The sequence below is a fragment of the Rhinopithecus bieti genome, unplaced genomic scaffold (assembly GCF_001698545.2).
Source record: "Rhinopithecus bieti isolate Rb0 unplaced genomic scaffold, ASM169854v2 scaffold_32081, whole genome shotgun sequence".
In the NCBI taxonomy this organism is placed as follows: Eukaryota; Metazoa; Chordata; class Mammalia; order Primates; family Cercopithecidae; genus Rhinopithecus; species Rhinopithecus bieti.
In genome coordinates this window covers 2,460,918-2,476,162 of record NW_016814436.1, presented here as the reverse complement: position 1 = coordinate 2,476,162, position 15,245 = coordinate 2,460,918, and the positions used below count along the sequence as shown (strand labels likewise).

The window sequence follows — 15,245 nt, the reverse complement described above, 5'->3', positions numbered from 1 at the left end:
TTTTTTTTTTTTGTGAGACGGAGTCTGCTCTGTCACCCAGGCTGGAGTGCTGGGGTACAGTGGTATGATCTCGGCTCACTGCAGCTTCCGCCTCCCAAGTTCAAGCAATTCTCCTGCCTCAGCCTCCCAAGTAGCTGGGATTATAGGCACACGCCACCACACCCGGCTAATTTCTTTTGTATTTTAGTAGAGATGGGGTTTCACCATGTTGCCCAGGCTGGTCTCGAACTCCTGAGCTCAGGCAGTCCGCCTGCCTCGGCCTCCCAAAGTACTAGGATTACAGGTGTGAGCCACCGTGCCCAGCCAAAACTGTAGTTTTTTATCCCTTTAACTTTAGTACTTACTATTGTGCTGCTATTGTGTGTCTTTTTCTATTTCTGGAAACAACCCTGTTAAACAAAATCAACATACTGAATTTTTTACTGACTTATCTATAAATTGGAGTGGATAGTGGGTATGTAGCCATCCAAAAGCATTCTAAGTGAACCAAGACATAATGAGCCAGCTGCAACAGCTCAACTAATAAGCCCCAGAAGCTATCCCATCAGAAAGGGCCACTCCTCTTACTAAATGGAGAATTTATACTAAAAAAAAAGAAAAAAAAAGGAGCCACTTCACACACACACACACACACACACACACACACACACACACAGCTGTTAAATCAGAGTGAAAGGCTTATTTCCCTTATCTCCCTTTGGTTCATTACTCCTAAAAGGGTAAGGGGTGTCAGGCACTTAATCATCATTGCCTGTGTGATCTACTAAACATTTAGGGAAAAACTGTTTAATTAGTTCTATTTGGCACAGCATTTACATGACCAGGTCACAGTCTCATTCAGAAGAATCTGATATTAATTATAAATTTTAAACTATGGCTGGGCGTGGTGGCTCACACCTGTAATCCCAGCATTTTGGGAAGCTGAGGCGGGCGGATCACCTGAGGTTGGGAGTTAAAGACCAGCCTGACCAACACGGAGAAACCCCGTCTCTACTTAAAATACAAAAATCAGCCAGGCGTAGTGGCACATGCCTGTAATCCCAGCTACTCGGGAGACTGAGGCAGGAGAATCGCTTGAGCCCGGGAGACAGAGGTTGCAGTGAGCCGAGATCGTGCCACTGCACTCCAGCCTGGCCAACAGAGAGACTCTGTCTCAAATAAATAAATAAATAAATAAATAATAAAGCAATCTCAGGGGCCAAGCACTTTGGGAGCCCAAGGTGGGCGGATCACTTCAAGTCAGGAATTTGAGATCAGCCTGGCCAACATGGTGAAATCCCTGTCTCTACTAAAAATACAATAATTACCCAGGCGTGGTAGTGAACACCTGTAATCCCAGCTACTCGGGAAGCTGAGGCACAAGAATCATTTGAACCCAGGAGGTGGAGGTTGCAAGGAGCTGAGGTTGTGCCATTGCACTCCAGCCTGGATGACAGAGTGAGACTCTTATCTCAAAAAACAAAAACAAAAACAAAAAAAACCTCTCAGGCCAGGCACAGTGGCTCACACCTGTAATCCCAGCACTTTGGGAGACCGAGGCAGGTGGATTGCCTGAGCTCAGGAGTTCGAGACCAGCCTGGGCAACATGGCAAAACCCTGTCTCAACTAATAGATACAAAAAATTAGCTGGGTGTGGTGGTGCCCGCCTGTAATCCCAGCTACTCAGGAGGCTAAGGCACCGGAATTGCTTGAACCTGGGAGGCAGAGGTTGCAGTCAGCTGAGATTGTGCCAGTGCACTCCAGTCTGGGTGACACAGCAAGATTCTGCCTAAAAAAAAAAAAAAACGGGGGGCGGGGCAGGGCCGGGCATGGTGTCTCACACCTGTAATCCCAGCACTTTGGGAGGCTGAGACCGGTGGATCACAAGTTCAGGAATTCGAGACCAGCCTGACCAACATAGTGAAACCCCATCTCCACGAAAAATACATAAATTAGCCGGGTGTGGTGGCACACTCCTGTAATCCTAGCTACTCAGGAGGTTGAGGCAGGAGAATCGCTTCAACCTGGGAGGCAGAGGTTGCAGTAGCCAAGATCATGTCACTGCACTCCAGCCTGGGCTACAGAGCGAGACTCTGTCTCAAAAAAAAAAAAACATGTGCAATGGCTTATGCCTGTAATCCCCACACTTTAGGAGACCGAGGTGGGTGGATCACTTGGAGTCAGGAGTTCAAGACCAACCTGTCCAACATGGTGAAACCCTGTCTCTACTAAAAATGCAAAAACATTAGCCAGGCGTGGTGGTGTGCGTCCGTAATCTCAGCTACTCAGCAGGCTGAGGCAGAAGAATTGCTTGAGCCCAGGAAACTGAGGTTGCAAGGAGCCAAGATCACGCCACTGCACCCCAGCCTAGGTAACAAAAGGAGATTCCATCTCAAAACAAAACAAAACAAAAAAGGACTTCTAAATCTCTCTTTTTAAAATTGTTTAGACATTGCTCTGTCACCCAGGCTAAAGTGCAGTGGCATGATCATAGCTCACTGCAGCCTTGAACTCCTGGACGCAAGTGATCCTCCCACCCAAGCCTCCTAAGTAGCTGGGACTATAGGCACACACCACCATGCCCTGATACATTTTTTATTTTTAGTAGAAATGAGATTTTGTCATGTTACCCAGGCTGGTCTCTAGCGCACCTGGCCTCAAGTGATCCTCCTGCCTCGGCCTCCCAGAGTGCTGGGATTATAGGCATGAGCCTCCACACCTGGGGTATTTGCCAGTCTTGATGACCAAAATTGTTTGTATCCTGTCAATTCAGAGGTATCCTTTGAATTGTATCTTTGATAGCATTGACTATGTGACTTTTGCTGAGTATAGCCTTTAACTTTGATGAACATAATCTTTATCTTCATCCCAAATGCCAACCAAACCATGTCACAACTCCTGAAAGGCCTCTCTGCCTTTGCTCCTTTGGTTGTTCCTTCTCGCCCAGTTCAGTCCTTCTGACTGTTCCTCCCTGCCTGTCCAGTTTTACCAATTCTTTTTTTTTTTTTTTTTTTTTTTTGAGACAGAGTCTTGCTGTTGTCACCCAGGCTGGAGTGCAGTGGTGTGATTTTGTCTCACTGCAACCTCTGCCTCCTGGGTGCAAGCAGTTATCCTGCCTCAGCCTCCTGAGTAGCTGGGATTACAGGCATGTGCCACCACGCCTGGCTAATTTTGTATTTTAGTAGAGACGGGGTTTTGCCTTGTTGGCCAGGCTGGTCTCGAACTCCTGACCTCAAGTGATCCACCCACCTCGACCTCCCAAAGTGCTGGGATTACAGCTGTGAGCCACTGTACCCGGCCAGTTTTACCAGTTCTTTAGGGCCTATCTGAAGGCCCATCTCCTCCAGGAAACCTTTTCTTGACTGGCCTCATTCAGTTTGGTGTTTGCTTATGTTCTGTACATTCTGCCTTACACAGCTGGGGATTTCCTGTTTATGCTAATGCATTTACAAAGTCCTTGAGAGCAGGGACTGTGCCTCTTGCTTCTCCAGTGCCCTGCATAGCCTACACACACTTGCCACTATGAGTGTTCAGTGGGTACTCATGGAATTAAACTGAATTAGATGTCAAGGAGTGTTATGGTCATTTCTGCCTCATCTCAGTGACCAAAACAAAACACACTTTAGAAGGTTCCATATAGGTTAGGTATCACACATTCTCAAGAAAATATTTTTCCTATTTTGAAGTCAGAAGAATCCCGTTTCACTTGATAACTGGCATAACAACTTTACAACCAATGTTTTTTGCTTTTCTCCAACAGGCTGCATGTTAAATGGCCAAGAGGTGAGGCTTACTATTCACTATGAAAATGGGTTCACCATCTCCAGGGAAAATGGAGGCTCTAGCAGCATATTATACCGCTACCCCTTTGAAAGGCTGAAGATGTCTGCTGATGATGGCATCCGAAATCTATACTTGGATTTTGGTGGTCCCGAAGGAGAACTGGTAAGAATGTTTCTGATTTTGGTGGTCCCGAGGGAGAACTGGTAAGAGTGTTTCTGAAACACATGTTTATCTAATAGATGTTCTCTTTCCTTCTCATTATTTCTTACCTCTTATATACAAAATCATGGACTGACATTCCATTTAGAACCATGAAATTTTTAATTAAAATTTTTTTTTTTAAGATGGGGTCTCTGTCGCCCAGGTTGGAGTGTAGTGGTGCGATCATAGCTCCCTGCAGCCTGTATCTCCTGGGCTGAAGTGATCCTCCTGCCTCAGCCTTCTGAGTAACTGGGACTGGACTATAGGCGTGTGCCACCATGCCTGGCCAATTTTTGTATTTTTTGTAGAGATGAGGTCTTGCTTTGCTGCCCAGGATGGTCTTGAACTCCTGTCTTCAAGTGATTTTCCCATCTTGGCCTCCCGAGGTGTTGGGATTACAGGTGTGAGCCACGGTATCTGCTGTTCCTCAGTTTTCCAGATGACATTGGGTGTTGGTTTTTGTTATCATTTTTCTTTTTCTATTTTTTTTTTGAGATGGAGTCTCGCTTTGTCACCCAGGCTGGAGTGCAGTGGCACCATCTCAGCTCATTGCAACCTCTGCCTCTGTGGTTCAAGTGATTCTCCTGCCTCAGCCTCCCGAGCAGCTGAGATTACATGCATGTGCCACCACGCCTGGCTAATTTTTTGTATCTTTTAGTAGAGATGGGTTTTCACCGTGTTAGCCAGGACGGTCTCGATCTCCTGACCTCATGATCCGCCGGCTTTGGCCTCCCAAAGTGCTGGGATTACGGGCATGAGCCACCGCGCCTGGCCTTAGATTTTAAATCCTCTACTATTTAGTTCTTCCTACCAGGCATGATGGAACCCAGTACACCACCAGTTGTCTCCTAATTGGGGATGTGAAACCTCACACCAGTATTATGACATGGAATAACTTTACTCCATAGTGCACTTTTGCCTGTGGCTTTAAGTTCCCAAGAGTTTCCATAGCTCTGGCACATTCTTTACCTACCTTAAAAGTAAATTTATTTTGCATCTTCATATATTCAGTTGTCTGTATATGGCAGTGAGGTAGTGATACTTAGTGTCCTTTCTCCACAGACCATGGACCTGCACTCTTGTCCGAAGCCGATTGTATTTGTGTTGCACACATTCTTATCGGCCAAAGTCACTCGTATGGGACTGCTTGTATGAGCAACAAAAAATCAGAAAAGAGCCTTGACTGTCACAAGCAATATTTCCACCTCAAAAAACAAACAAACAAACAAACAAACAAAAAAAAAACACAAAAGAAAACTCTTTGCTCTCTCCTTCAGCACAGTGCCTTCCCAAGGACCTGCAAATCACTGCTGAACCATACCGTGTTTAAAGAAGAGCCTACCTTTCACAGTCTACCTTGGCCAGATATTCTAGGACTCTAAAAGGCTCCAAAATGAAGCTGTTGATTTATTCTCATTTCGTAATATGGTGTATGAGTAATTAGGTTTGTTTCTCCTGCTAAAAAGAATGGCTCATTGTTTTCCTTTTTAGACATAATCAAATACCCAAGCATTGTTTTCTTTTTCTTCTCCCTGTAGGATTTGTGTTGTGCTTAGCCTTGATCTCTTGTTCAGAACAATTGTCCCTTCCCAGGTGCTAGCTTGCAGCAGCCTGTTGCTTCGTGAGCATTCCATATAGGTTGTATGTCTTGGAATTTACTGTCCTCACTAGCTCCTTCCACCATAGGAAGTCCTTGAGTTGTATCACCAAAGGGTTGTTCCATTTGCCCTGGCTCTCCCTCTGTCTCAGTCTGGCCATCACTTCCCACCTTATCCCAAGCTTTCCCACTCTTAAGTGCTATCTCTAGGACTTAGGACTTGCAAATTTGATTTGCCTTGCCTTCCACTTCCTTTCTAGTAGTGACTGAGTTGAAAAGCAAGTTGGAAGTAACTCTGCTTTGAAAGAAAAGTTTTGCTTGGTTTAGGTTTTTCCATTTTATTTTTGGTAGGAGCCAGGGGATATTGTGAGATTCATTTTAAATGAAAATCCTCTTCCTAGGTTAAGCCATTTTTTTAATTGCTTACCAAATGTGCCTTTGGTTAGGGTTAGTGGAGCTTTATTAGTCACTATTTGAATAACTGGAAATCACTGCCATTTCAAGGAGATCACCTATCCTAGTTTTGAGGAATAGTCTTTGAGGTGGGTTTCCTTAATGGCATCTCTTCTAGTAGGCAGATCTCTTTAAGCAAGATAAATCCTGAAGAGCCAGCCTGCTTGAGGAGTAGACTTGGTGAGTGAAGCCAGCTCTTCCACACAAGCATCATGTCGAGTTGTTTTGGGGCTGCCCAAAAACAAAGGGATGCAGCATCCCAGCCGTGGCCTGGCCCTTTGTGGCAGCAGTGGCATGGACAAGGAATTGCTAATTGAAGACTTAGTGTTGGCTTCACAGCACACTCTACAGTGGGCAGGGTGATGAGACTGTGGAACAGCTACCTGCTTTTGGTTAAGCATTGCCAGATGTCATCATTAGGACACAGTAGCAGCAAGATTACTGATGTTGTAGTGTTAGAAAATCACACTCAGCTTGTTTTTCCTAATTTTGAAGGAAGTGTATATCTGCAAACATTTAAAATGGTATAATATCAATATAAAACGTCAAAATTAGCATAGTCCCTGGATCTCAAAGAATAGGTAATATTGACTTGGATGTTCTTTATGCTCTCTGAAGAAAGGTCTAGGGAAAGTTCTTGTTTGCTTGATTGATCAAGTGTGCCATAGAAGAATGTGAGCGCTGTGGTGGGTGGAGGAGGATGTCACTTCAGATGGGGCAGGCACAGGGGGAGAAAAGAAGAGAAAAATACACCTGTGTGTGCAAAATGAGCTATTTGGTTTCAGTGCAGCCTGACCGGTGGGAGGACCCATGAGCAGAGAGAGTTCTAGGTCAACGTTGTAACTCCATTGTCCTCCTTCACCCGGAAGTCAGCCCCACTCCCTCATTACAGTGAAACCAACAGTATGCAGAGGTTGGAAAGAGATGCCTGTTCTTCCCCCAGCTTCATGTAATTGTCAAAGTTCCAAAAATGAATTTTCTGAACTGCTTAAAACTGGAAATTAAAATCTAGACAAGAATATGTCTTTCAAAAGCTCTTTATATTTTGAAAATTCATAAACCTAAGATTGGCTCCATCTCAGATAAATTTTCTTTTCTTTCTTTTTTTTTTTTTTTGAGACGGAGTCTCGTTCTGTCTCCCAGGCTGGAGTGCAGTGGGATGATCTCGGCTCACTGCAACCTCCACCTCCTAGGTTCAAGTGATTCTCCTGAGTAGCTGCGATTATAGCCGCCCACCACCACACCCAGCTAATTTTTGTATTTTTAGTAGAGGCAGGGTTTTACCATGTTGGCTAGGCTGGTCTTGAACTCCCGACCTCAAGTGATCCGCCTGCCTTGGCCTCCCAAAGTGCTGGGACTATAGGTGTGAGCCACTGTGCCTGGCCCACAATAAATTTTCATTTCAGGGAAGGAAAAAAATCTCTTGAAGGTCCAGAGATGATTTCTGGAATCAGAATTTCAATATGTAATATCCTCAGGTAGGCAATCTTGAACCCTCTATGCAGTGAGAGCATTATTAATATGAGATGTTGAATGATGCCTTTACAGACTTCAGCAGCAAAGCCATTTGGTTGAGGTTTTCTGTGTTAATGTGAAAGGCTAAGCCACTGAGATTTGCAGGGGAGCTTCTGAGCCACCCTGCTCGTTGGTTATATGAAGATGTAAAATAGGTGGAATTAAAGTGTGAGCAGGAAGGGCAAGGCATGTGCATTTTCACTCATTTTGGTCAAGGTTAAACTGACATGTATAGCACTGAGGTCTGTAGGGTTCTTAATAATATCTTTTGAGTCTTGGTGTGAAATGAAAAAATGGGAGGTTTCCTTTGTCCATTAGCAGCCCCAAGAACCAGAGCCCTTTTGCTGCTTGTCTTACATACTTAAGAGCTCTCCAATCATGATCACCAAGGTTGTTCTTCAATCAGATGTGTTTGTGGGATTTTCAATCCACAAATGAAGTGCTCTCTAATGAATGGGACACCATGATAAATATGTATTTATATTTAGATGCCAAAGTATGGCAAATTATTTCCAAATGATAACTAAAAATGGGCATTTTCAATATTCTACCTTTTTTGTAGAATCAGCTCACTTTTCATTGCTTTTTCATTTTGAATTAAGAAAATTGTTGAGGATGTGGTAGGTTCCAGTGTGTGGAATGGAAAGGAAACTGCAGAATAGTGTCCGCTCCCCATTCAGAGGGACTGCTTCCTGTGCCCCCAGACCCGAGGCTTCGACAGCTTCTCCACATTCCACACAGATGCCTAGGAGCAGCCAGTTGGTATATGAAAAGGCTCCCACCTTTTCTCCTAAAACTTCTCTCCTTTCTCTCCATAAAAAGAAAAGGAAAGGAACCAAAAAAAAACGTTCAGTTTTCTTTTCTGAAAAGGTAAGTCCTTTCCTGAAGTCATCAAATGAAACATTATCTGGAAATTAGTATCTAATGTCTTATATGAAGAAATACTTAAATGTATGTTCATACAGTATTTATTAGATAGTTGTAATTGTAAACTCACCTTCCTAGTAGATAAGAGTTTCAGGTTGAATACTGGAACATATATAGGCAGTCAAAAATACTACTTTAAATGTCATTCACCTATTTTAAACCCATTTTAGCACATTTTAGGCCAAAGAAGGTCTGATAGTGCCTGTTTTTATGTTCTCTACTCTCACAAATTTTGTTACTGAAAATTATTGCATGGCAGGAGAGATTGGATTATTTATTTCTTATATTTTTATAAGAAAAAATCTTTCTAAACAACAAATACCTAACATTATTACTGATTGTTTTCCTAATTTATCCTCCTAAGTTGAATGGTAGCAAAGCTTTTCCAGCTGAATGAATGCACTTAGCTGATAAAACAGAATTTGTTCTTTTTTTTTTCCTTCTTTTTTTTGTGAGACAGGTTCTCACTCTGTCACCCAGGCTGGAGTGCAGTGGTATGATCATAGCTGACTAGCCTCAACCTTCTGGGCTCAAATGATCCTTTCGCCTCAGCCTCCTGAGTAGCTGGGACCACAGGTGTGTGCCACCACACCTGGCTAATTTTTATGGGTTTTTTTTGTTTTGTTTGTTGTGGTTTTTGTAGAGACAGGTTTTCGCCATGTTGCCCAGGCTGATCTTGAACTCTTGTGCTCAAGCAATCCTTCTGCCTTGGCCTCCCAAAGTGCTGGGATTACAGATGTGAGCCACTGCACCTGGCCCCAGAAATTACACATTAAAAAAAATTTAAGCTGTGTGGAATCTGGACAGGGCTATGTTTCTCCTAGAAACAGGTTTTGCTGTAAATGGTTTTGATGGACAAAAGTATGAGAAAAGGTTATAATAGATTTTTTTTTAATTGTGTGAGAAACTCCAGGTCTTCTTGCTTAACTTATATGCATGTGGATATATTTGTTTTCAAAGCCGTGGAAGAATCTCTGTTCATATATTTTAATGCAAATTACCTTGTATGCTGCTATGCAAATTCTATTAAAAGCCCTACCTGCTTAAGAGTTAAACATTTTTGAAACTTTCAGGGAAGACCTGTAGACTCAAGCACTTTCTCTGCTCTTTTGTATCTTATCTTGGACACTTATGCTGAATTATGTCATTATTTTCACTGGTTATAAGCTATTCCTTGTACATAATATTTAAACTATCCAAATATCCAGCATACATTTCCACGTGGCTGCCAGAGGCTGTTGATGCCGTGAATGAAATGGCTGGTTGGAAAAGCCAAAGGTCGTCTTCTTTCAACCCCTAATGAATAAGTAAAATGCCAGATCTCTTTGGTCTCAAGCAAATTGCTCTGATCGGATCAAATATCTGTGTAATGAAAAGAGACATTTAAATTTGGGATTCTGCTTAAACTTTAAGTTGAATTTGACTGTAGTCATATTCATTCTTTTTATATATCTCTGTCAGGTATGACATTAAGTACCAGGTGGTATTATACTCTACTTTGAGTTTGGAAATCACTTTCAGTTAAATTTCCGTTATTTTGGCTTTTTTTTTTTTTTTTTTTTTTTTTTTTTTTTTTTAACACCACTGCAGATGAAAGTAGAGCAGTCTGCCGTCTCCTACTGCTCTTTCTCCTACTGCTCTTTCTCTGTGCCCTTATTTTAATTGCTTGGTAATCTAAAATTATTCTGACTTTCCACATACTATCTTTAAAAACCTATTGTAGCAATCTGCCCCCCTCCACCCTTTAAGCTAAATCTTTCACTGTGCTGGATACATAGACACTCAATAAATGTGTGATGATAGTTCTAAAATAATTCTATATATCAGGGTTATGTATTTTTGAGCAATATAATTATTCCTATGCTGTGATGTTAAATGGAATTTATTTTACACTAGTAATAGACTGCTTAAGTGGCTGAGTTGAAACCCTTTCTCTAAAAAAACAAAAACATCTGGCAGATGAGTGACACAAATTCATTCTCTTAAAGGATAGAATTTCAAGTTAAGGGTAAGGTACAATAAGTAGGCACATAGAGCACATCTGGGTTTTTTGTGTGTGTGTCTCTCTTTGACTAGCTAAACTGCCAGCTAGAAGAATGGTTGTTACGTAGTAACTCAGAAGAATCTTTTAATAAGTTTCCTCTTTTGTTTCAAAACATAAACTTGAGCTTCATTTCTTGCCACCTCTATTCTTTCTTCCCACTTTGGGCAACTGAACTGAAGCTTATTCTAGTTTTAGAAGAGGATCCACATTTAATGTGTAATGCATAAATATGCCTTTTGCAAATTATTGCTTGTTCTCCAGTGAACATTTGATCATATTCAACAGAAATCCACCATATAAGCCATAATCCTTGAATTGCCCTTTTAAAATAGATTGGTTAAAACCAAAACCTATATACAAAAAAATAATACTTCATTGTATTGTAGGTTTGGGAATCCTGGTTAGATTTATAATTTCTGGCCGGGTGCGGTGGCTCATCCCTGTAATCCCAGTACTTTGGGAGCCCGAGGGCGGTGGATCACCTGAGGTCAGGAGTTTGAGACCAGCCTGGCCAACATAGTGAAACCCCATCACTACTAAAAATACAAAAAGTTAGCTGGACGTGGTGACGTGCGCCTGTAGTCCCAGCTACTCGGGAGGCTGAGGTGGGAGAATTGCTTGAACCCGGGAGGCAGAAGTTGCAGTGAGCTGAGATCGTGTCATTGCACTCCAGCCTGGGCAACAGAGTGAGACTTCATCTCCAAAAAAAGAAAAAGATTTATAATTTCTGAGTCCTCTAAGTACCTTTCTCAGTTTTGCAATAATCTTACGTCCATGCTATTGACACTGATTTTGAAACTGGAAAGCTAATTAATGACATATTAATTCATGTGTTCTTTTACCTAATAAACATGTATTAATGTATAGTTCTACATCAGGCATTCTGAAGGGTCCAAAAGAAAGTTCCTGCCCTCAAGTAGCACATAATCCATTATTTGTCAGTCACACCATGCCATCTGCTTACCATTCAGCAGTTAAGTAATTCATCACTTCATGTTTTTACCAAAGTATATTACAAGTCTGTTAATCTGGATCTGGCAAACTGGAAAATGTTTGAAGGGATACTCAGGCTTTGATCCATGCCAACATGAAAGGACTCCAAGCACATTTAAGTAGGCTGGTCTTTTCATCACGCATGATTTTTTTTTTAAATACAAAATCAGACTTTAGTTTGGGAAAGAACAGTATACAGTATCCTTTGTAAGATAAATCACAACAACAAAAATTTTATTGCCCAAAGTAGATAAATGAGAAAGTCTTTTTTTAAAAAAATGCTTCTTTAACTATAACAGCAAAACTAAATGCATATTTTATCAACCCCTTATTTCTAAATGTTGCTGTATTCATTTCCACGCTTAAACTATTTAAGCATTTCATTTGCTGAAAGTCCTTATATACATGGTAGACGGAGTATTTCTCCATTAATGATAGATCAAAATGAAGATATTTAAAAAATAACAAAATCAGGCCAAGGCAGGAGGATCACTTTAGCCCAGGAGGTCCAGACCAGCCTGGGCAACACAGCGGGACCCCCGACTCTGTCTAAAAAATTTAAAAAAGCCGGGCACGGTGGCTCAAGCCTGTAATCCCAGCACTTTGGGAGGCCGAGACGGGCGGATCACGAGGTCAGGAGATCGAGACCATCCTGGCTAACACGGTGAAACCCCGTCTCTGCTAAAAAATACAAAAAACTAGCCGGGCAACGTGGCGGCCGCCTGTAGTCCCAGCTACTCGGGAGGCTGAGGCAGGAGAATGGCCTAAACCCAGGAGGCGGAGCTTGCAGTGAGCTGAGATCCAGCCACTGCACTCCAGCCTGGGCGGCAGAGCGAGACTCCGTCTCAAAAAAAAAATTAAAAAAAAAAAAAATTGTTTAACATTTAAAAAATAAATACAAAGTAACAACATTTCACTTATTCCAGGACACGCTGGCATTCGGACTCAGTGAAAAGGGCACTTAAAGAAAATAAGGCTGACTGAATGAATGTTTTCCATAATTTTCACACAATAACAGTCCCTTTCTATCCGGCTTGCCTTCCATTTATCTCTAGGGTTAGCCTTTCAGGCAACATCCTTAGTCATGCCCAGAAAGTACCTGAGCTATCAGTGATTGGAATGGCATAGGGAACCGAATTACATGGGTGCCCTCCCCTTGGTTTTCAAGTATCCTGGAGTTGTGCACAAAAATTAGGTCATGCCTTCAGTGTCTTGTTCTTTAAACCTACCCTTTGACAATCAGGTGCTAATGATTGTATGTTGTTAAAACCAGCACATAAGTATTGTAAATGTGTGTTCCTCCTAGGTTAGAAGAAATGCTCTTCCTTCTCTCTGGGTCCTGTTAAAGCGGGTGTCAGTTGTGTCTTTTCACCTCGATTTGTGAATTAATAGAATTGGGGGGAGAGGAAATGATGATGTAAATTACGTTTCAGGTTTGGCAGAGTCATCATTCTCGATGATATTCTCACTCTGTAGCAAATCTGTCCTTATCGTAAGAACAGGTTTGAGAATTTTCCCTCCACTATACGACTCCAGTATTATATTTACAATCCATTGGATGAGTGCAGCATTATAAGACCTTGGTGCCCAGAAAAAATCTGTGTCCTTTTTGGTACCAAACCTGAGGTCTTTTGGAAGATAATGTAGAAAACCACTACCTATTGAAGGCCTGTTTTGGCTAGTCTGCAAACTCTGATGAAACCTGCTTATGTGGATTCTTTTCCACACTGCTTTCATTTTTAAGTATAAAGGCTTAGAAAAGTAGAATAATGCTTTTACAAATAATTAAAAGTATGTGATGTTCTGGGGTTTTTTCCTTCTTTTAGAACCCTGTATTTAAACAAGACTTCTTTTAAGTCTTGTTTGAAATTTAAGTCTCAGATCTTCTGGATACCAAATCAAAAACCCAAGGCATAAAACAGGGCAGTATTTGTGTTCCTAATTTGAAAAAGCTTTATGTATACTCTATAAATACAGATGCATAAACACTTCCCCTTGAGTAGCACATCAACATACAGCATTGTACATTACAATGAAAATGTGTAACTTAAGGGTATTATATATATAAATATATACCTTTGTAACCTTTATACTGTAAATAAAAAAGTTGCTTTAGTCACGTGTTTTGTTTTGTTTTGTTTTCCAATTTTTAAAATGCTGAAATAGTTTTGAACCTACAGGAAAGTTAAGAAACAGTACTAATCTCCTTCACCCAAATCTCCCAGTTGTTACCATTTTGCCATATTTATTCCATTACTTTGTCTTTTTCTGATATGATTCTCTAGTGAGGAGTTCTAAAACATAAGGACAGTCCCTGGATTGCCACCATACAGCCCTCCTAATCAGAAAATCAACATTGGCACACCACCACCCATTCCATGGACCCCATTCAAATGCTGCCAGCCATCCTGGCCATGTCCTGTTCTCCTCTCTGGCTGGGATCCTGGCCAGTACCACTTTCTTGCCTTTTGTCGTCGCGTCTCAGTTCTTCAGTCTGGAATGCTCCTCAGCCGCACTCTAAGTCGCATGTGCCTGAGTCTCAGCACAGGTCTTTCACTCTGCAGCACAGCGCTCCAGCTGGCTCTGTTCGTTGTCGCCTCACAAGCAGGCTGTGTCATACGCTCCTGGCAGAGATGCCATGATGCCATGCTGTGTTCAGGGTATCATGTCGGGAGACACACGGGGCCACGCATCCCACCACCAGGGGTGTTCCCTTCGGTCGCCTAGTCAAGCTAGTGTCCTCATTGTTTTCTCCTTTTTATTTATTTATTTAGAGACGGAGTTCCGCTCTTGTCACCCAGGCTGGAGTGCAACGGCGCGGTCTTGGCTCACTGCAACCTCCGCCTCCCAGATTCAAGTGATCCTCCTGCGTTAGCCTCCCGAGTAGCTGGGACTACAGATGCCCACCACCATGCCCGGCTAATTTTTTTGTGTTTTTAGTAGAGACGGGGTTTCAGCATCTTGGCCAGGCTGGTCTTGAACTCCTGACATCGTGATCCACCCGCCTTGGCCTCCCAAAGTGCTAGGATTACAGGCACGAGCCACCGCGCCCGGCCTATTTTTTTTAATTTAGCGACGAGGTCTTACTGTGTTGCCCAAGCTGGTCTTGATCCTCGGCTCAAGCAGTCCTCCTGCCTTGGCCTCCCAAAGTGCTGGAATTACAGGCGTGAGCCACCATACCCAGCCCTAGAACTGTTTTCATCATTGTATCCCCAGAAACTAGCACACAACGCTGTACACAGTAGGTGTGCATGCATGTAATCCCAGCTACTCGGGAGGCTGAAGCAGGAGAATCTCTTGAACCCGGGAGGCGGAGGTTGCCATGAGCCGAGATCATGCCACTGCACTCCAGCCTAGGCGACAGAGCAAGACTCCGTATCAGCCAATCAAAGCAAAACATAACTGGCTTTAGACAGTCAGCGGCATCCCACCAGGTATTGAGCCCCATTGTGGGGCACACACTGTTTACATTAGCTAGCTCATTTATTCACCACAAAAGCCAGACAAGGGAGGAGCTAATTATAATCGTGCAGTATTAAACATGGAGAAACCAAAGCTCTGATAAGTTCGTTTTATTGTGAGGATAAAACTGCCCGATAGGCGTTGTCATTGCAAGCGAGGTCAGGATTTCCGGATTCTATCCCGCTCCGCCCCTGGCCCCGCCCTGAGAACGTACGTCCTGCCAGGCCCCGCCCCGGCCTTGTCCCACCCACCCCGTTCCCGCCCCCTGTCCGTCTCGCCCTAGTCCCACCT

General features: G+C 42.8%; 1 protein-coding gene across 3 annotated transcripts in view; it reads left to right on the top strand.

The window, feature by feature from the left end:
- LOC108514504 (vacuolar protein sorting-associated protein 4A) overlaps positions 1–15,245 on the top strand; it is a 136,232-nt gene that overhangs the window by 104,929 nt on the left and 16,058 nt on the right. For all 3 annotated transcript variants that reach the window (XM_017850767.1, XM_017850766.1, XM_017850768.1), the window contains one exon: positions 3,740–3,924. In XM_017850767.1, coding sequence (XP_017706256.1) covers positions 3,740–3,924 — 185 coding nt within the window. The remainder of the gene's footprint in view (positions 1–3,739; positions 3,925–15,245) is intronic.